Source organism: Macaca thibetana, chromosome 17, assembly GCF_024542745.1.
Source record: "Macaca thibetana thibetana isolate TM-01 chromosome 17, ASM2454274v1, whole genome shotgun sequence".
Classification (NCBI taxonomy): Eukaryota; Metazoa; Chordata; class Mammalia; order Primates; family Cercopithecidae; genus Macaca; species Macaca thibetana.
The window spans coordinates 88,516,188-88,538,072 of NC_065594.1; the positions used below are offsets into that span (position 1 = coordinate 88,516,188).

Consider the following 21,885-nt stretch of genomic DNA (forward strand, 5'->3'; position numbering starts at 1 on the left):
CTGGGAGCTGATAATAAGTCTCCAGTGTATCTGAAAGAATTGGCAATAGTGAGCCTCAAAGACTTTGATGTGCAGGCCGTGCACCTTTGGGGCCAAAACAGTTTTTAAACTCTATTCAGAAACACTTGCAGTGTTAACTGTCCCGCTACTTCATCTATCTAAAATATGACCGTGATTCAAGGAGGAAGTGAAAAGACCCATTAGCAGCTAAAATAAAGCTAAAACATTCCACGCAATCAAACTCAGAAATTTTACTCAAGGAGGCCACCACAGGTGCTTATCCATAGACTGGTTCTCTGGTTTATACATAGTTCTAGCAAGTTTTGTTAAAAAGTTTGTTCAGACGATAGCAGATCAGAAGAAGACAAAGGCCACTGGAAGGAACAGCTAGCAGTGGGGGGAACAGACAGGACAGGAACCAATAACCAATGCGAAAGAATGGAACTCAACAGTCTGCTTTCTGGGGGCCTCTGCCTAGAGATGAAATCCTCCCCATTTCTGTATTTCTTTTGGAAATCACTCCAGACACCTGGAAGTCATGATGATTGTCCCAAGGTTGAAATAAAATATTATTTTAGAGGATACTGTATCCTTGCTTATGCTGATGACCATGACTCAGTGCCATGGGTACACCAGCAACTCCCAATCCTAATCTACATCCTGCCTTTCATTCTTAAAATGCAGACCTGCCTGTCCAGCAAACTTCCTGGACATGCCACAGTGTACTGCAAAGACGTGGCCAAAACTGAAGTCTTTCTTTTTTATTTTTATTTATTTATTTACTGTTATTGTTATTTATTTTTGAGACAGGGAATCGCTTTGTCTCCCAGGCTGGAGTGCAGTGGTACGATCACCACTCACTGCAGCCTCAACTTCCTGGGCTCAAGCGATCCTCCCACCTCAGCCTTCCAAGTAGCTGGGACTGCAGGCACGTGTCTCTATGCCTAGCAAATTTTTGTAGTTTTTTTGTGGAGATTGGGTCTCCCTGTGTTTCCCAAACTGGTCTCGAACTCCTGGGCTCAAGTGATCCACCTGCCTCAGTCTCCCAAAGTGCTGGGATTACAGGCGTGAGCCATTGCACAGTACTAAGTTTCTCTATTTCCAACACATTCTGAATATTCTATCACTCCTAGCTCTTATTCTGTCCAGTTTCCTTCAGGCCCACAGTCATTGCTGCTGTGGAGTCATCTCATATGGCATTATTGTTGAGACTGTTCTAAGTTACTGTTCTTCTTTTGCCATTCTTGGCCATCCTCTACTGCATGTTCCTGGGGCAGGCCATGGTTGGTAGCTCTGCTGCCCAGGGTCAGGTAGGGCCCAGACCCTGTTGCTCCCCAGGCACTTTCTCACCTGCTCAGAGGAAGGGAGCAGCAAGCCCCAGTCTAGGGAGAAGGCTCATCATATGCAGAGGCGCTGCCTGTCTTCTCATCACAGTTATGGGCTTGAACTTAGTCATGCTGCTATCTAGTTAGGACTCATTGCTAACTAGGCAGCCATGTGTTCAACTTCATCTGGTAAATGGAAGAAGAGGAGAGTTGATGCTGGTGAACTGCCATCAGCCTGTATCACCAGAGACTCCTTTGCTCAAAGCCCTTGAATGAGTCTCTGTTCCCCTTACATCAAGTCCAATAAATCGGCATGGCCCGGCATTCTTTCTGGCAGTGTTACATTTGTTGTGGTTTTTATTTTCTTCTCTAATCTTAGAACACTAAATCCCCTTCCTCTTACTCTATGCTGAAGCCACCTTTGAGCATGTAACCCTCTCAGCCTGGCCCGTGCAGTCTCATTCATTTGCTTTCTCATTCCACAAGCATCTATTAATATAAAGTGGCTTCCCAGTGCCTGTCCCTTGAATTCAGAGATGCTGTCTCAACAGCATGGGAGAAGCTCAGTTTCTATGTGGGGAATAAATGAATACACTAAAATAAGTATTGTGACAGTATAGGAGACACATTCAATTACCCCCAGTTTCCTAAGTTAACTTTCTTAGTTAACTTTACATTATCAAATACATTTAATGGAAAAACCATTTGTATGTCATCAGGAGACTGTACATTTGGCCTGTGTGTGTTTCCTTGTATGTGATTTACAGAACCAACATTGACATTTTCTTCAGTTTTTCTTACCTGCCCTGCTTTTGTTAGATAGTGGGATTTTTCTGCCTCTCTTCCTTTTTTTACAACCTTTTATTTTTCATTCAAGTATAGGGAAGACACATTTGTGTAAAAAAAGTTGTTATCTCGCAGGTCAAGGGACCACTAAATGCATATATGGAAAATCGTGTTCTATTCCACATATATACTAACAGAACATAAGATTTTCTATAAATAAATCAATATTATCTGTATAACATTCAAGAAATAATGTACATATGTGCTGTATCATTGCTTTGACAAAAAATAATGCATATACACATCATAGGCCATGTTACAATAGTATAAAACTTTCTATTGGCACTTATTTCAAAGTGTGATATTGATGCAGTGTGAAATTTCCACTGAGGTGCCTCTGATGCTGGCATGTGTCTGGCCATACACACATTTACAGAAGGATACCTGCATTTCAGTCATAATTTTATATTTAAAAGTGTCTGATTACATTCGTGCAAGACAGCTACACTTAAATCATTTCCTAAGTCAGGGGGCGGAGCAAGATGGCCGAATAGGAGCAGCTCCAGTCTCCAACTCCCAGCGCGAGCGACACAGAAGACCGGTGATTTCTGCATTTTCAACTGAGGTACTGGGTTCATCTCACTGGGGAGTGCCGGACGATCGGTGCTGGTCAGCTGCTGCAGCCCGACCAGCGAGAGCTGAAGCAGGGCGAGGCATTGCCTCACCTGGGAAGCGCAAGGGGGAAGGGAGTCCCTTTTCCTAGCCAGGGGAACTGAGACACACAACACCTGGAAAATCGGGTAACTCCCACCCCAATACTGCGCTTTAGGAAACAGGCACACCAGGAGATCATATCCCACACCTGGCCGGGAGGGTCCCACACCCCACGGAGCCTCCCTCGTTGCTAGCGCAGCAGTCTGTGATCTACCGGCAAGGCAGCAGCGAGGCTGGGGGAGGGGCGCCCGCCATTGCTGAGGCTTAAGTAGGTAAACAAAGCTGCTGGGAAGCTCGAACTGGGTGGAGCTCACAGCAGCTCAAGGAAACCTGCCTGTCTCTGTAGACTCCACCTCTGGGGACAGGGCACAGTAAACTAAGACACACAGACACCTCTGCACAGACGCAAACGACTCTGTCTGACAGCTTTGAAGAGAGCGGTGGATCTCCCAACACGGAGGTTGAGATCTGAGAAGGGACAGACTCCCTGCTCAAGTGGGTCCCTGACCCCTGAGTAGCCTAACTGGGAGACATCCCCCACTAGGGGCAGTCTGACACCCCACACCTCACAGGGAGGAGTACACCCCTGAGAGGAAGCTTCCAAAGCAAGAATCAGACAGGTACACTCGCTGTTCAGAAATATTCTATCTTCTGCAGCCTCTGCTGCTGATACCCAGGCAAACAGGGTCTGGAGTGGACCTCAAGCAATCTCCAACAGACCTACAGCTGAGGGTCCTGACTGTTAGAAGGAAAACTATCAAACAGGAAGGACACCTACACCAAAACCCCATCAGTACATCACCATCATCAAAGACCAGAGGCAGATAAAACCACAAAGATGGGGAAAAAGCAGGGCAGAAAAGCTGGAAATTCAAAAAATAAGAGCGCATCTCCCCCGGCAAAGGAGCGCAGCTCATCGCCAGCAACGGATCAAAGCTGGACGGAGAATGACTTTGATGAGATGAGAGAAGAAGGCTTCAGTCCATCAAATTTCTCAGAGCTAAAGGAGGAATTACGTACCCAGCGCAAAGAAACTAAAAATCTTGAAAAAAAAGTGGAAGAATTGATGGCTAGAGTAATTAATGCAGAGAAGGTCCTAAACGAAATGAAAGAGATGAAAACCATGACACGAGAAATACGTGACAAATGCACAAGCTTCAGTAACCGACTCGATCAACTGGAAGAAAGAGTATCAGCGATTGAGGATCAAATGAATGAAATGAAGCGAGAAGAGAAACCAAAAGAAAAAAGAAGAAAAAGAAACGAACAAAGCCTGCAAGAAGTATGGGATTATGTAAAAAGACCAAATCTACGTCTGATTGGGGTGCCTGAAAGTGAGGGGGAAAATGGAACCAAGTTGGAAAACACTCTTCAGGATATCATCCAGGAGAACTTCCCCAACCTAGTAGGGCAGGCCAACATTCAAATCCAGGAAATACAGAGAACGCCACAAAGATACTCCTCGAGAAGAGCAACTCCAAGACACATAATTGCCAGATTCACCAAAGTTGAAATGAAGGAAAAAATCTTAAGGGCAGCCAGAGAGAAAGGTCGGGTTACCCACAAAGGGAAGCCCATCAGACTAACAGCAGATCTCTCAGCAGAAACTCTACAAGCCAGAAGAGAGTGGGGCCAATATTCAACATTCTTAAAGAAAATAATTTTAAACCCAGAATTTCATATCCAGCCAAACTAAGTTTCATAAGTGAAGGAGAAATAAAATCCTTTACAGATAAGCAAATGCTTAGAGATTTTGTCACCACTAGGCCTGCCTTACAAGAGATCCTGAAGGAAGCACTAAACATGGAAAGGAACAACCGGTACCAGCCATTGCAAAAACATGCCAAAATGTAAAGACCATTGAGGCTAGGAAGAAACTGCATCAACTAATGAGCAAAATAACCAGTTAATATCATAATGGCAGGATCAAGTTCACACATAACAATATTAACCTTAAATGTAAATGGACTAAATGCTCCAATTAAAAGACACAGACTGGCAAACTGGATAAAGAGTCAAGACCCATCAGTCTGCTGTATTCAGGAGACCCATCTCACACGCAGAGACATACATAGGCTCAAAATAAAGGGATGGAGGAAGATTTACCAAGCAAATGGAGAACAAAAAAAAACAGGGGTTGCAATACTAGTCTCTGATAAAACAGACTTTAAACCATCAAAGATCAAAAGAGACAAAGAAGGCCATTACATAATGGTAAAGGGATCAATTCAACAGGAAGAGCTAACTATCCTAAATATATATGCACCCAATACAGGAGCACCCAGATTTATAAAGCAAGTCCTTAGAGACTTACAAAGAGACTTAGACTCCCATACAATAATAATGGGAGACTTCAACACTCCACTGTCAACATTAGACAGATCAACGAGACAGAAAGTTAACAAGGATATCCAGGAATTGAACTCATCTCTGCAGCAAGCAGACCTAATAGACATCTATAGAACTCTCCACCCCAAATCAACAGAATATACATTCTTCTCAGCACCACATCATACTTACTCCAAAATTGACCACGTAATTGGAAGTAAAGCACTCCTCAGCAAATGTACAAGAACAGAAATTATAACAAACTGTCTCTCAGACCACAGTGCAATCAAACTAGAACTCAGGACTAAGAAACTCACTCAAAACCGCTCAACTACATGGAAACTGAACAACCTGCTCCTGAATGACTACTGGGTACATAACGAAATGAAGGCAGAAATAAAGATGTTCTTTGAAACCAATGAGAACAAAGATACAACATACCAGAATCTCTGGGACACATTTAAAGCAGTGTGTAGAGGGAAATTTATAGCACTAAATGCCCACAAGAGAAAGCAGGAAAGATGTAAAATTGACACTCTAACATCGCAATTAAAAGAACTAGAGAAGCAAGAGCAAACACATTCGAAAGCTAGCAGAAGGCAAGAAATAACTAAGATCAGAGCAGAACTGAAGGAGATAGAGACACAAAAAACCCTCCAAAAAATCAATGAATCCAGGAGTTGGTTTTTTGAAAAGATCAACAAAATTGACAGACCACTAGCCAGACTAATAAAGAAGAAAAGAGAGAAGAATCAAATCGACGCAATTAAAAATGATCAAGGGGATATCACCACCGACCCCACAGAAATACAAACTACCATCAGAGAATACTATAAACACCTCTACGCAAATAAACTGGAAAATCTAGAAGAAATGGATAATTTCCTGGACACTTACACTCTTCCAAGACTAAACCAGGAAGAAGTTGAATCCCTGAATAGACCAATAGCAGGCTCTGAAATTGAGGCAACAATTAATAGCCTATCAACCAAAAAAAGTCCAGGACCAGATGGATTCACAGCTGAATTCTACCAGAGGTACAAAGAGGAGTTGGTACCATTCCTTCTGAAACTATTCCAATCAATAGAAAAAGAGGGAATCCTCCCTAACTCATTTTATGAGGCCAACATCATCCTGATACCAAAGCCTGGCAGAGACACAACAAAAAAAGAGAATTTTAGACCAATATCCCTGATGAACATCGATGCAAAAATCCTCAATAAAATACTGGCAAACCGGATTCAGCAACACATCAAAAAGCTTATCCACCATGATCAAGTGGGCTTCATCCCTGGGATGCAAGGCTGGTTCAACATTCGCAAATCAATAAACATAATCCAGCATATAAACAGAACCAAAGACAAGAACCACATGATTATCTCAATTGATGCAGAAAAGGCTTTTGACAAAATTCAACAGCCCTTCATGCTAAAAACGCTCAATAAATTCGGTATTGATGGAACATACCTCAAAATAATAAGAGCTATTTATGACAAACCTACAGCCAATATCATACTGAATGGGCAAAAACTGGAAAAATTCCCTTTGAAAACTGGCACAAGACAGGGATGCCCTCTCTCACCACTCCTATTCAACATAGTGTTGGAAGTTCTGGCTAGGGCAATCAGGCAAGAGAAAGAAATCAAGGGTATTCAGTTAGGAAAAGAAGAAGTCAAATTGTCACTCTTTGCAGATGACATGATTGTATATTTAGAAAACCCCATTGTCTCAGCCCAAAATCTCCTTAAGCTGATAAGCAACTTCAGCAAAGTCTCAGGATACAAAATTAATGTGCAAAAATCACAAGCATTCTTATACACCAGTAACAGACAAACAGAGAGCCAAATCAGGAATGAACTTCCATTCACAATTGCTTCAAAGAGAATAAAATACCTAGGAATCCAACTTACAAGGGATGTAAAGGACCTCTTCAAGGAGAACTACAAACCACTGCTCAGTGAAATCAAAGAGGACACAAACAAATGGAAGAACATACCATGCTCATGGATAGGAAGAATCAATATTGTGAAAATGGCCATACTGCCCAAGGTAATCTATAGATTCAATGCCATCCCCATCAAGCTACCAATGAGTTTCTTCACAGAATTGGAAAAAACGGCTTTAAAGTTCATATGGAACCAAAAAAGAGCCCGCATCTCCAAGACAATCCTAAGTCAAAAGAACAAAGCTGGAGGCATCACGCTACCTGACTTCAAACTATACTACAAGGCTACAGTAACCAAAACAGCATGGTACTGGTACCAAAACAGAGATATAGACCAATGGAACAGAACAGAGTCCTCAGAAATAATACCACACATCTACAGCCATTTGATCTTTGACAAACCTGAGAGAAACAAGAAATGGGGAAAGGATTCCCTATTTAATAAATGGTGCTGGGAAAATTGGCTAGCCATAAGTAGAAAGCTGAAACTGGATCCTTTCCTTACTCCTTATACGAAAATTAATTCAAGATGGATTAGAGACTTAAATGTTAGACCTAATACCATAAAAATCCTAGAGGAAAACCTAGGTAGTACCATTCAGGACATAGGCATGGGCAAAGATTTCATGTCTAAAACACCAAAAGCAACGGCAGCAAAAGCCAAAATTGACAAATGGGATCTCATTAAACTAAAGAGCTTCTGCACAGCAAAAGACACTACCATCAGAGTGAACAGGCAACCTACAGAATGGGAGAAAATTTTTGCAATCTACTCATCTGACAAAGGGCTAATATCCAGAACCTACAAAGAACTCAAACAAATTTACAAGAAAAAAACAAACAACCCCATCAAAAAGTGGGCAAAGGACATGAACAGACATTTCTCAAAAGAAGACATTCATACAGCCAACAGACACATGAAAAAATGCTCATCATCACTGGCCATCAGAGAAATGCAAATCAAAACCACAATGAGATACCATCTCACACCAGTTAGAATGGCAATCATTAAAAAGTCAGGAAACAACAGGTGCTGGAGAGGATGTGGAGAAATAGGAACACTTTTACACTGTTGGTGGGATTGTAAACTAGTTCAACCATTATGGAAAACAGTATGGCGATTCCTCAAGGATCTAGAACTAGATGTACCATATGACCCAGCCATCCCATTACTGGGTATATACCCAAAGGATTATAAATTATGCTGCTATAAAGACACATGCACACGTATGTTTATTGCAGCACTATTCACAATAGCAAAGACTTGGAATCAACCGAAATGTCCATCAGTGACAGATTGGATTAAGAAAATGTGGCACATATACACCATGGAATACTATGCAGCCATAAAAAAGGATGAGTTTGAGTCCTTTGTAGGGACTTGGATGCAGCTGGAATCCATCATTCTTAGCAAACTATCACAAGAACAGAAAACCAAACACCGCATGTTCTCACTCATAGGTTGGAACTGAACAATGAGATCACTCGGACTCAGGAAGGGGAACATCACACACCGGGGCCTATCATGGGGAGGGGGGAGGGGGGAGGGATTGTATTGGGAGTTATACCTGATGTAAATGACGAGTTGATGGGTGCAGCACAGCAACATGGCTCAAGTATACATATGTAACAAACCTGCACGTTATGCACATGTACCCTACAACTTAAAGTATAATAATAATAAATAAATAAATAAATAAATAAATAAATAAAAAAAATCATTTCCTAAGTCAATGCCATCTAAAGGTTCAAAAGTTACAAATACAGAAATATACTGCACAATAAATATTGTGCTATTTGTGTTTGTTTCTGTGTCACCTGCTTTTTTATCTGGTTGCTACAGTGTAGAGTGATTTCTACCATGGTGGTGGTTACTTGGCATGTTCTGGAAATTTATAGTATCTTATTCCTCATTTAGAAATGAGAATAACTGATTTTTTAATTAATAAATTAGTGTGATTTTACATATTTTATACCTGTGAATTATAAGTAATTTTAAAATTTATTCTGCTCTAATAGATCCCTAAGCTTATGTCTGATTCTGTAGACTTTTCTCTTTAAAAAGAATGCATAATTAATCAGTTTTTTGAATATCTGTGGTATCATGTGTGTTCATTAATGACTTTAATTTATAACCATTTACTAAGCTCATACTGTATTGAGCACCTGCATAATTCTACAGCAAGCTCAAAATAATTTATTTTTTGAAATGGAGTCTTGCTCTGTCGCCCAGGCTGGAGTACAGTGGCACGATCTTGGCTCACTGCAATCTCCATCTCCCAGGTTCAAGCAGTTCTCCTGCCTCAGCTTCCCAAGTAGCTGGGATTACAGGCATGTGCCACCACACCTGCCTAATTTTTGTATTTTTTAGTAGAGATGGGGTTTCACCATGTTGGCCAGGCTGCTCTCGAACTCCTGACCTCAAGTGATCTACCCGCCTCAGCCTCCCAAAGTGCTGGGATCACAGGCATGAGCCACTGCACCTGGCTGCTCAAAGTAATTTAACATTGAGTGTCAACTTGGGAAAATAGTATAACCTATCTTCTTTGTTCGAATACGTTAATATCCTGACGGCTGACACTTAAGAGTTAGAGTACATGTAAAACAACATGGTTCTAAAATAGCCTCAAGTTAACTAACAGAAATGACAGAAACTGATGACTTAATCATAATGACAAGGAACAATAGTTTCCCCTCTAAGTTATAAACAGTCATCTATTAAAATGATCATTTGGGAGACAGCAGGCTGTATAATTTCTTTAATGCATTCTCTATTACCTTATGTAAATTGGCTTTAAATTTTAGTTCAAACGAATACATTCTAAAATGCATTCCTTTGGATCAGGTAGATATAACCCTCCCAAATCAATTACCATCTGGGAGTCCAGATTATAATAGCAGTGCATATTTCAAGTAAAACTAATTCTAGTTAACTTGTGTGTTTTATTCACTCCTCATGACAAATAAAAAATGTCGTAAATAAATGACTTCTCGTCTCATGAAAAAATATTGCCCAGGTTTGAGCATGGCTTAAATTCCATGTCAGCTATGGTTTTATCGTTTCCCTTTAAATTATTATCCACACGAATATCATTCAGTGTCCAAGGTGTTCACGAAAATCATCAGCCATCATATCTGTAAACCATCTGAGTATATGTACAGGAATTAAATACAAGCATTGAATACATTTTTTAATTTACTGTAAATCTTTATAAAATTAGAGGGTTTAGTGAAATTAAGTATATTTAAGAGATGAACCAGTACGATAAATCTTCACAATGTCATTGATGGGTTCTTGTAAACTGTGACTTGAGGCAAAACTATTTCCTGTCTGCTGTAAAAACTTAACTGTTGTTTATACCAATTAGTCTATGATAAAATTCGTTGCATTAGAAGGTACCTTGTTTTGCTTAAAGTAGAAATTTCCAAGAACCTATTGATGATATTAAGTGAGTACTTCCTATACTTCCTGAAAGGAAAATAGAATTAAGGAAATGAGTAGAAAAGAACATCCTTGAACAGCCGGGATCTATGGAGCTATCTAGTAGAAAGTTTGAAAGTCAGGATAAGATGAAAGGAAAGTTCACTAGGTGGCCCTAAGAGGAGAGGACAATGAGCTGATTAGAGACATGGTTTAGCCATATTTGGTTGTGAGACTCCACTGTGGAATATCACATAGGCCAACGTGGGGAATGCTGGCAGGCGGGACCAGGTGTGTAGCAAGCACACAAACTGTACATTCTACTGAGAGAGCCTGGTTCATTCTAAAGAGACAATTTTGCCTTGAATCCTAGGAAAATACTCATTGGAGGTCATTTGGATCAGCAGTTATCAAATAATGTGTAGTAAAAGAATGAAGAGAAGTAAAAGTTATTGTACTAGTCTGTTCTCATACTGCCACAAAGATACTACCTGAGACTAGGAAATCTATTTTTTAAAAAAAAGGAGGTTTAATTGACTCACAGTTCTGCATGGCTGGGGAAGCCTCAGGAAACTTACAGTGATGGCAGGAGGTGAAGGAGAAGGAAGCAAGGCATGTCTTACATGATGGCAGGAGAGAGAGCGTGTACAGGGGAAACTAGCAGTTTTAAACCATAGATCTCATGAGAATGCCCTCATGATCATGAGAACAGCATGGGGAAAACTGCCCCCCATGATTCAATCACCCCCCACCAGGTATCTCCTTTGACATGTGGGAATTGCAATTTGACTTGAGATTTGGGTGGGGACACAGAGCCAAACCGTATCAGTCAGGATGTGTTGGGGTGGTCTTCAGTGTAGTTTTGTGCAGATGCTGAGGAGTGGAGAAAGTGTTTCTGTAGTTGACAATGGCATCATTGTTAAAATAAAGATTGCCATTTCAGTGGAGTATGGGGAGCAAGAGAACCCAAAGTGAAAGGGTTTGAGTGGAAACTATAAGTTTCACACTGTCACAGCAGACAGTACTCTCCCTGAAGGAGGTTTTGGGAGAAGAGAGGGGAGGAGGAAGATTTAGTTGGTAACAACTAGAAAGTGAGAGAGTGCAGCACTGAGGTCCAGAAATGACTTTTGTCGATTATATGCAGGTCAAAAACTTATTCTTAAGAGACGTGACTGAAGTATTTCTGTCAGTCTTACACCTCATTTGGCCCATCTTAAAAGCCTGCCTAAGCTCACATTCTTTGTCCTGTGCTTCAAGTGCACTTTACCCCCTGGTAGATGGACGGGTGGAACCCAATCACCACAGACATGGCTTTGTTCCCCCATACAATTTCAGAGCCATTTAAGAGCAGTTAGGAAGGGCTGTTTTGTTTCTAATCCCTGCATTTGAATTTCAAACACTGGAAGCAGGGGATTTTCCATGACATTAAATTTATTGGAATAGAAAAGTCACGTTTCAGGAAGAAACTACCTGGAACTTTCACCAACGCTGGCTCAAGTGAACTTCAACTTTAAGAATATTCAATTCCATTGAAATCACTTAAATAAGGATTTACTATGCAATAGCTTTCAGAGAGCAGACTAGTGGGCTGATATCGATTGATTTAATATATATATATTTTTTAGATGGAGTCTCGCTCTGTCGCCCAGGCTGCGCCATCTCGGCTCACTGCAAGCTCCCCCTCCCAGGTTCCCGCCATTCTCCTGCCTCAGCCTCCCGAGTAGCTGGGACTACAGGCGCCCGCCACCACGCCCGGCTAATTTTTTGTATTTTTAATAGAGACGGGGTTTCACCATGTTCGCCAGGATGGTCTTGATCTCCTGACCTCGTGATCCGCCCATCTCGGCCTCCGAAAGTGCTGGGATTACAGGCGTGAGCCACCGCGCCCGGCCCCTGATTTAGTATTTTTTATTGAGGATGCAGCAAGTTTTTACTTTTAGAAAATACAGTAGATTAACTCCTGCCATAATAGTCCACAACTTATAGGGACGTAAATTTGTAGAAAAAATACCATACATTATAAATAGAAAAAAAGTCAATAAAGTTTGAATAAGTAAATATTGAGAATATATATATTTAATTTTCTTCATTTATATTTTTATTTAAATTTTGTTACTGTGCAATGTTGTCATTATTGTTTTTGAAATTAAGGTGAGCAGCGGAATAATGCCAGTTTTGTTTCACTCAGTATTTCCCTTAATACATTTATTTAGTGCCACCTATTGGCCAAATGGCTAATTAAAGATAAAAACTGGTTATTGCCTAGTTTATTTAGCATTTTAATCTTGACTCATGGATGACAATGTACAGTGAAAGAATGCCATGGAGTATTTACATTTTGTTAAGTAGTTGTAGTTTTATATTCATTTCATGCCTTTTATGCCTTTATTGGTATTTCAGCAGTGATTACTGCATAGTGTGGTGGTGAAGTGTGTGATTCTGAAAGCCAGCTCACCCAGGTTCAACTCCCAGGTTCATTGTTGACAACCTTTGAGCCTTGGGAAAACTACTTCGTCTATGTCATTTTTCTTATAAAGCTGTGTAATATACACTGGTTCCGAGAGTTAACAGAGAACACACAAGCACAGACACATCTCACGTTAGAACACTGCCTGGCACATAGTGAGCATGACAGGAATGTTGTCTGTTGCTACTCACAAAAGTAAAATTCACTGTTCTTATTTGCTGAATGTTTTCTCTGTGCCAGACGAAAAGCTGAGTGCTTTACACAACAGACACTGACAAACACTGAAGGAGTTATTCCTGCTTGAGAATTAACGACAAATGAGGTTTGAGGAATTCAGAAGACCTCCTGAGTATTACATCAGTTCTCGGTAGCAGTGTTGGGGTGTGGGGGTAGCTCCTTCTCACTTCCAGGCGCATGCATTTAACCATTTCCCTATATTGACTGTTTGGGGAACAAGTTATTAATTACCTGTAATGTCGTTTTTCCAAGAATAATCAACACATTACTGATCAGACACAACACTAGAATAACTAGAAGCACAATATTTTAAAAGATTATCCTATTTTTAAGATTTTTAAAATAATTGTTTAATGTAATATTATTAATATTTAAAATGTGCTATCATTATACTGTTTTCACTGTATGTATATCATTACTACAGATTTCATGTTAGATTATAGGAAAAGATACAAAAACGAAGTTACTATTTCATTTTTTCCCCAGAAAACATTGCTGTTATCACTGCTATCAATTTACTTTTATCATCTTTAAAATTAGGTTATTATATACAGACCTAAAGCATAAAGTTTTTGTAAGGAATGAATATGTGTTTGTCTCCCAAATTCAAACTTCAAACACAGAAGTTTTAACATACTTCACTATTATCACAACTTGTAGCATATTTTAATTTGTGGTTAGCGTCAAAGTGTTTTATAATCTTTCACAATATAAAATACTTCCAGGTTAATTCAACTCCTTAATGTAGCAAAGGCCAGGAAATTTAAAAGTGATATCAAAGCGGCCGGGTGCGGTGGCTCATGCCTGTAATCCCAGCACTTTGGGAGGCGGAGGTGGGCAGATCACCCGAGGTCAGGAGTTTGAGACCAGCCTGGCTAACATGGTGAAACCCTGTCTCTGCTACTAAAAATACAAAAATTAGCTAGGCGTGGCGGCATGCCCCTAAAATCCCAGCTACCCCAGAGGCTGAGGCAGGAGAATTGCTTGAATCCAGGAGGCAGAGGTTGCAGTGAGCCGAGATCACACCACTGCAGTGAGCTGAGATCGCACCACTGCATTCCAGCCCGGGTGACAGAGCGAGACTCTGTCTCAAAAAATAAAATAAAAAATAAATTAAAAAAAGAGTGGGATCAAAGCACTTAAAAAAATAGGATAGTGTTCTCAAAAAACACTACTAGAAACCCTAGGGAACAGGAAAAGTAGTCCACATATCAATAAGGTGTTACTGTACTCCCTCCTGTGGCTGACGCAGAAACCGCATGGAACGCAACTATCATGAAAGACAGAGATACCCGTGAACCCTCCAGATTTTCATACATGTTGGAGAATTGCTGGTCCCCATCACCTTCACAGGCAGAGTCAATTGATGAAGAAGCAGTGACTTTTATTCTACTGTTAATGGTTAAGGAAACATGTCAAGGAAGAATTTCAGCCCCCAGGGTTGGTCTGAGGAGCTTTATCATAGCAATTGCAAAGCCACAAACTTGCCAATCTGCAACAAAACACAGGGCAGCGAGAAAAGGCAGCACAGCAGCTCAGCTGGGAGTTTTGCTGCTGCCTTGTGGGAGAGAATAGTTGGTGTGAGGCCAAAGCACAATACAGGGAGGATAAACTGGGGTCAGGGTTGAAAAGAGTATGAGTGGAAAGTAAATAAGGATTCAAAGGAATGTTCTATCCTGATGTTTAAGTAAATGTATTACTGTAAAATACATTCTGACTATTGCTTATATTAATTCAAATGACTCCCTCCCTTCCAAAATGCAAACGCTATTTTACTGTTCTATTCAGGTGTGAAATCTCAATAACATTTGTTAAGCTTGGGGCTGTGTGTGAAGAGAATGGCTTTCCTTCTCTTATGTGCAAGGAGAGTGCAGTGTCGTGAAGTCCTCTGTCTATTATTGCTTCATGAACAGTAGCCACAATTTGAGGCATAGGATGCTAGTAGCTTGCCTTTGAGGAAAAAGGAGTCTTAAAAATTCAATATGGCATTATATGAGCAGGAGAGAAACTTTCAGACCAAGAAGTATTCCCTGCATCGTTGCTGACTATTACTCATCAATTTTATTTTTTAAAATATGAGCAGTTCAGTAAAATGTTCTCCTCTCCCACAGGTCATGTGCATCTTAGAAGCCTTTGGACATGCCAAGACCACACTTAATGATTTGTCCAGTTGCTTCATCAAGTATTTTGAACTGCAGTTCTGTGAGAGGAAACAACAGCTAACTGGAGGTAAGTGCAGCATTTGCCAATGTGGATTTCCTGTGCGGAAGCAGCATGCGGGCACGTCGCACACAAGCACATGATGGAGACACCATGTATGAATCAATGCTGGGAGAAAAAATCTATTCTTCATCACAACCATATCTGTAAACAGCTTAAGATACTTCTGGAAAGTTTGTGTTACATTAGAACAAGGATCAACAGTCAGGCACTCAGTTGAGGGTGTGTGTGTGTGTGTGTATGTGTGTGTGTGTATACGTACCTGGGATATCAGGTGACAAGTGCTGAAGTTATTGTGAATTGAAAAATATTCTCAAATGCAAGCTGGACCTTTTCAAGATGATTATTTTATAGACTATATAATGAGAAACCAAACCCAAACCAAAAATAGCTGAAAGGAATCATCCTTGCTGAACATAGAAACAAACTCAAGTACTTTAATTAAATAAATAATACCTTAGTATTATATATAATTTCTTCACATAACACACATTGAAATCTATTTGAAATAAAACTGAATCCATATAGTTAAATGATTGAATTAAATCTAAACATCAAAATAATCACCAAACTAAACCCAAACAGACACTGTTTCATATTTGATTTAAATACTTAAAGTATATTTCATGAAAACTCCTTATTTAAAATTCAACTAATTTATAATTCACCTAGGATTTTACATCTTTCCAATTAAAACAAATTCATGCAAATTAATAATATAAATACAATCATAGGTAGAATTTTTGGTATACTTGAATATTTAAAAAAAACTTTTACAACAGCTGTCAGCACTTAAACATTTTCCAATTATTATAAATGATTTCCGAAAGAGCTTAATTTTATTTGGCTTTTTAAAGTTGCCCTATTTTCCCTTCAGGAAACAAAAGTTAGTTTTGACTATAATCTAGAAACAAAATAATTGCATTTTGCAGCAAGTCTGTGTCAGAATCAGATTTCTACTAATTAAATGTGACGAATAACATGCATCAAAAGAGTAAGAAAAGATGCACTGGGCATGGTGGCTCACGCCAGTAATCCCAGCAGTTTGGGAGGCCAAGGTGGGCGGATCACCTGAGGTCAGGAGTTTGAGACCAGCCTGACCAACATGGGGAAACTCATCTCTACTAAAAATACAAAATTATCCAGGTGTAGTGGTACATGCCTGTAATCCCAGCTACTCAGAAGGCTGAGACAGAAGAATTGCTTGAACCCGGGAGGCGGAGGAGGTTGTGGTGAGCAGAGATCGCACCATTGCACTCCAGCCTGGACAACGAGAGCAAAACTCTGTCTCCAAAAAAAAAAAAAAAAAAAAAAAAAAAAAGATGCTTTTAGTTGTTGAAGTTAGAAGGTTAAGTTGTGCAGCAAAAGGAAAGCTATTTGTTCGTTGATTTGTTTTTTAAATGCATGACTTAGAGTTCTGAAGGTCTGCCTTTTTATGAAGACCTCATCGGAGAACTGTCTCGAGCCTCAAGCTCTGGTTTTCCAGTCTCGGTTTCCTAACACCTGGCCGGGTGTGCTCCTCCAGGGGAAGGGGCCGGATTTACTTCTGTAATACTGAGCACAGGTTCCCCGCTGAGCTCTTAGTGACTGGTGGGCTGTGGCGATGTTCTCTAAGTGGGTAGTAAGTTCTCCAAAAGTAGGAAGCTGAAACATGGAAAGCTCCGTGTTCCAGCCGCTTGCCACTCAAAGACGTGGCCCAAGGACAAGCGCCGTGTCATCACTCAGGAGTTTGTTGGAGACGCAGAATCTGACGCCATACTCCAGACTGGCTGGTGGAGACTGCAGTTTAACAAGATTCCCAGGTGATTCATGGGACATGAGTGTCTGAGAGCTCTGAGAGCTGAAAGCAGGCCACTCGTGTTTATGCACAACTATTGCAAGGAGGAGAAGCTCATCTGAGATATCACCAGCATGAATTTTTCTTCTCAATTTCATGTTTCCTTTACCAAGAGGGAGAGAAAATAACTGGCTTCTGAAGGTGTCATCCATTACTAACTTTTTTTTTCTTTTTTTTTTTTTCCTCTTGTTTATTTTTCTGGATAGAGTTTAGAGGGTCCTTTTCTTTAGGAACGTTAATTTAGAAAATAATTATATATACATATTAAAAAGAACTGGAAAACTTTGTTGTAAACACTGATTAACTGAGCCTTCTGTTAATCAACAATCTCAGTGAACACGTGGTCCCTCACATCTTCAGCGTAATCAGCCCCACATATACCTCTCCGGCAGCTTGTCCAGGCAGCATTGAGACCCAGAGGTGATGCATATTCATAATGATGGGCCTGGAGCAGTTCGAGGCCCAGAAAAGTTCTCTGAATCCTTGAGGAACTGTGACCGTAATTTCGATGTAATTTCAGTATTGTGTAGAGTTTATTTTTCTCTTATGGAGCAATCGGGGCATTGATGACAGGCGTGCTCCACCTTTCTCCACTTTCTGGATGGCCTTTTTACTAGTTCTGTTCCCCTAATTAACATCCTTAATTTATTTCTTATCACCTATGTTTGTTTGTTTCATAGCTTCCTGCTGTGTTCTTTTAAAACTCTGGCCAAATGATTTGGTGATCGTTTTCAATGTTTTTATTTAAGAGTAATAAACTGCTATAAACAAAGTAACAAAGCCAGTGCTGAGATGGCATTCATAGAAGTCTACTGCCTAGATCATAAATGTGGTAGGACCCACAGTGCCCTGAAGGGGTAAGACTGGGAACTCAGTTGTTTCCTGTTTTTAAGAAGAGAAATAAAAGGAATATGTTTAGAAAATGTTTATCAGGAGAGTGAAAGTTCCAATGTCATGTTTTTGGAGTAAACTGTTGACAAAACTAAAAATGTTTACACTGAAAAAGAAATAACTCAAGAGAAAGAGGACAGATTTCTTCAAGTATCCCTTACCACATGGAAAGGGTTTTGAGTACAAAGGTATATTGTGCATACTACAAAGAGCAGGTCGATGTTTCCGAGAAGGAACGTCTTTACTCGGTCATCAGAACCTGCCGTGCAACATCCTCACGTCTGCCACGCACTCTCTCACGCCTACGCTGGCTGTGCCTAAGCAAGAGGAAGGGGCAGACACCAGCTGGACCAGATAATTTTAAAGATGCTGCCTAGGGCTCAACATTATTTAAGTCCAAAAATGAAAGCACTCTTTCAGCTGTGGATCTGATGTTCCCATGTCTCCCAGAGTAGCTTAATAGCATGTACTTGTCTCTTGTGTCTGTTAGCATAGACTGAACAGGGTTGATATTAGAACGTGTTAGATGTCAGTGTTCGAAAGCTGCAGTAGCAAATGAACACCAATGTGGTGGCTGGAAACAACAGAAATTAATTGTCTCACAGTTCTGGAGGGTAGAAGTCTGGAATTCAGGTGTCTGTAGATGCACGAGCTCTTGGCTTCTCTGGGGGGACCTCCCCTGCCCATTCCTAGCTCTGATGGTTGCTGCTGATCCTTAGTGCTCCGTGGCTTGGAGATGCATTGCTCCAGTCTCCGCCTCTTTTGACTCATGGCCTTTTCCCTGTGTCTCTTCTCTTCTCCAAAGGACACTGGTCGCACCCTACTCCAGTATGGAGTAGCTCATTGAATTAGGACACACCCTACTCCAGTATGACCTTATTGTAACTTGAGTACAGTAGTTTCACCCTAAACTAAGGTTTCGCTTTCTGTGGTTTCAGTTACCCGAGTTCAACTGTGGTTCAAAAATACTAAACAGAACATTCTCAAAGTAAACAGTTCATAAGTTTTCAATTGCATATTATTCTGAGTAATGTGATGAAATCTCCTGCCCTCCAACTCCATCCAGCCTGGGAGGTGAATCGCCCCTTTGTTCAGTGTATCCACGATGTCTCCGCTACCCACCTGTTAATCACGTAGAAGCTCTCTCAGTTATCAGATGGTGCCAGTTTCCTGGTGTTTGTGTTCAAGTAACTCTTATTTTACATAATAATGGCGTCAGAGTATAGGAGTGGTGAGGCTGGAAATTTGCATAGCCCAAAGAGAAACTGAAAAGTGCTTCCTTTTCATGAAAAGGTGAATGTTCTCAACTTAATAAGGAAAGAAAACAAATTGTATGCTGAGGTTGCTAAGATCCATGGTAGGAAACAATCTCCTACCCCTGGAATTGTGAACAGCATATTGTTACAACTGTCCTATTGTATTATTAGTTGCTGTGTTAATTTCTTGCTGTGCCTAATTTATAAATTAAATTTTATCATAGATGTGTAAGTATAGAAAAACATCATGCATACAGAGTTTGATACTATCCTCAGTTTCGGGGGTCCACTGGGATCTTAGAATGTATTAACTGAAGACAAGGGGTGACGACTGGATCTCTGCATTGATGCTATTCCCAAAGAAGGTTATATTCTAAGGTATTGGAGATGAAGACTTCAATATGTAGTTTTTGGGTTTTTTTTAGGACAAAATCCATCTTGTAACAAAGAGTAATGGAGATGCATTGTATGAATTTTTGCTTTAAAATGATTTTCAGTTTAAGAATGAAATCATCACTGCTCAAAAAAAATGGGCACCCTGAATACTTTAAGAAGCTATCAGTAAATGATACTTTTGTTATACATTAGTGATACTTTTAAATAATTCAATCTGCTGCCAAGACTCTTTATGAAAGAAAAATAAAAAACACATTAACTTAAACTACTTCACATACATTTTAAAGAGAGCTGAGTCATTCAAGTTAGTCCCCTGTAAAAGCATTCTGAATTGTAAATGTTCACTAAAATAGTTAATCAAATTGGAGTGATGCTACTCTCTCTCAAACCAGGTCAAATAAGTGTTGATTACAGATTGAGTTTATACTTTATGGTAGACTGTTTTTCTTTAAATTATCAGCATTTATGAAACAGTTTTTACTATTTTATTGGACAGGGAGTATCATCATACTAATTTGAAGATTGATAGGTGCTGTTTCTTTCATTGTTACTATTAGTTATACTTTTATAATTTAATGTCAAATCTTTCATCAGAGATGTAACCACAAATCATAATATAAAAAAAATACCAGCCTCAGTTTTATGAAACACTAACTATAGATAAGTAAGGACTGTTTCTTGTTTGGGGGAAAATGTAATTTATAAATAACCTTCTAGTCTGGCTTCTAGTCCAGTATTTTCCCTGATCTGATTATTTATTTTAAAATATGATTATTTAGGTTCGCTGGTGTAAGTGCAACCCTCCTTCAGGATTGAGTGACTTATAAAACATCTTACTATCACTGCACAGACAAGTTTATAAAAAGTTACTGTATAAATAAAAGGAAAACTTTGCCAACAATGACTTAGTTTTAGCCATACAGCACCTTTTATTTGAGACTTAAGGTAATTTGCTGATATCATTGCCCGAATCCCTACCAATTTGTATTTTTCATCTGAGCATGCAAAGAGGTTACATTGTGTGACATACAAATCAATTTATGATACTAATGGCATATTCTTGTATGTTTTCCAAAAAGTTTTGGTCCTGAAAATATGTGTTTACAGATTATGTGTAGCATAGTACACAATAAAGTATTTTGTAGGGCTATACAGTTTTTGTTCATTGTGAAAAAAAAGTGGGGGAAATAGTTTCTTCTCCTTCAAGAAAGAAAAGTTCGTGCCCTTGTCCTTCCCATTGACTTCCAGAAACTTCCAACACCCACTCTCATCCTGTTGCACCCATCTCCTATGGGTACGTGACCACTTAGGATCTGTTCCTGGAAAGGGAATGACAGTTCTTTCTCTTCTGCACAAGATCATTCCTTGTCTTTTAAGGGTACAAAACCATAAATTTTCATTCACTTTTGAGTGTGTGCAGTTTTTTATATAGTACACAAAACTGTCTCACCGAACATGCACAGATAAAGTAAAATAATATACTGTCTTCATTCTTATCAAATAATCAATTTATTGTTTTGGATCTTCAAAAATACATGATAGCGACATTTTTAGTGAGCTCTTTCTTATTCTAATTTACTCGCAAGTCACCTGTTTCCTGGGAGCGACAAATCAGGTTGTAAAACCATCTTCATGCAAAGTAGCTGGGCACATGGGAAAGGGCCTTCTAGATCAAATTGCAGGTTGGCCATCGGGTTGTAAACTCAGGTGAATAGGTGGATGTCACTGATTCTCTTTACCCGGCTATAAAATTAGGGGACCGGACTCCATGGTCTCCTGTGTTCCTTTCAGCTGCTTTTTATTTAATTGGAAATAAACCACTTTTGAAGTTGACTATTTCTAGTATCATGATGGAGTTATTAATGGTTTAATCAGGCTGCCTCTGCAAAGGAGCCAGTGCTAATAAAGGGGTGCCAAGAACACTGGCCTCAGTGCATCTTCACAAATCTTATTTGGCTGAGGGGGCTTGTGAAAAGAGCATATGACCAGCCATGTCCCAAATCTCGTTTAGCAGCTAGATTTTCCAAACGGAGTCATTCTCTTTATCAAGGTAAATCTTAGC

General features: G+C 39.9%; 1 protein-coding gene across 2 annotated transcripts in view; it reads left to right on the plus strand.

Annotated features, from left to right (window-relative positions):
* Positions 1-21,885, plus strand: part of MYO16 (myosin XVI) — a 615,551-nt gene that overhangs the window by 291,174 nt on the left and 302,492 nt on the right. For both annotated transcript variants that reach the window (XM_050766698.1, XM_050766697.1), the window contains one exon: positions 15,335-15,452. In XM_050766698.1, the coding sequence (XP_050622655.1) occupies positions 15,335-15,452 (118 nt within the window). The remainder of the gene's footprint in view (positions 1-15,334; positions 15,453-21,885) is intronic.